This window comes from Nestor notabilis, unplaced genomic scaffold, assembly GCF_000696875.1.
Source record: "Nestor notabilis isolate BGI_N333 unplaced genomic scaffold, ASM69687v1 scaffold25978, whole genome shotgun sequence".
NCBI lineage: Eukaryota > Metazoa > Chordata > Aves > Psittaciformes > Psittacidae > Nestor > Nestor notabilis.
Genome location: NW_009940045.1, coordinates 1 through 959, shown reverse-complemented (window position 1 = coordinate 959; position 959 = coordinate 1). Strand labels below are relative to the sequence as shown.

The 959-nt window shown below is 61.1% G+C and overlaps 1 protein-coding gene across 1 annotated transcript in view; it reads left to right on the top strand.

The window, feature by feature from the left end:
• LOC104410094 (atrial natriuretic peptide receptor 2-like) overlaps nt 1-937 on the top strand; it is a gene marked incomplete at both ends in the record, with an annotated part of 4,450 nt that extends 3,513 nt beyond the window's left edge. The window contains 5 exon segments of the mRNA XM_010020162.1: nt 6-167; nt 248-416; nt 509-625; nt 627-644; nt 814-937. Coding sequence (XP_010018464.1) covers nt 6-167; nt 248-416; nt 509-625; nt 627-644; nt 814-937 — 590 coding nt within the window.
• Nucleotides 938-959: the final 22 nt, after the last annotated feature.

Below are 959 nucleotides of genomic sequence, written 5' to 3'. Positions count from 1 at the left end.
TGCCCCAGCAGAGAAGCTGTGGACAGCCCCAGAGCTGCTGCAGAAGGGGCGCCTGCCCACCCCGGGCATGCAGAAAGCTGATGTCTACAGCTTCGGCATCATCGTGCAGGAGGTAGCGCTGCGCAACGGCCCCTTCTACATTGAGGGCATGGACCTGAGCCCCAAAGGTGAGGATGGGGGGAAGGTGTGGGGTGGCCCCATCCCCATCGGGGTGGTGCAGTGCTCACCATTGGCCACTCCCCGGCAGAGATCGTGCAGAAGGTGCGTAACAGCCAGAAGCCATTCTTCCGTCCTTCCATTGACATCGGGGTGCACAGTGAGGAGCTGGCAGTGCTGATGGAGCGCTGCTGGGCACAGGAGCCGGCCGAGCGCCCCGACTTCAGCCAGATCAAGATCTTCATCCGTAGATTCAACAAGTGGGTGGCTGGTGAATGGGGAGTGGGGATGGCCATGGGGATTGTGATCAGGGGCACCTCTTTCCATGGTGCCACTGACTGTACCCTGGCAGGGAGGGCAGCACCAGCATCCTGGACAACCTGCTGTCGCGCATGGAGCAGTATGCCAACAACCTGGAGAAGCTGGTGGAGGAGAGGACACAGGCCTACCTGGAGGAGAAGCGACGTCCCCTACAAGATTCTGCCCCAGTGAGAGGCGGGGAGATGGGAGTGTGTGGGTCTGGGGTTGGTGTGGGGTCAGCATGCACCCACTGCCATGCAAGCATGGGTGGCTCTCCATGCTGGTGGAGGGCAGGGGGTGCAGAGGGAACATGGGGTTGTGGTGGGAGCTAATTACTGTCACCTCTGTCATTAACAGCTCTGTGGCGGAGCAGCTGAAACGTGGGGAGACGGTGCGAGCTGAGGCTTTTGACAGCGTCACCATCTACTTCAGCGACATCGTGGGCTTTACCGCCCTCTCGGCAGAGAGTACCCCCATGCAGGTGAGAGCAGGGCTTGGGGGAC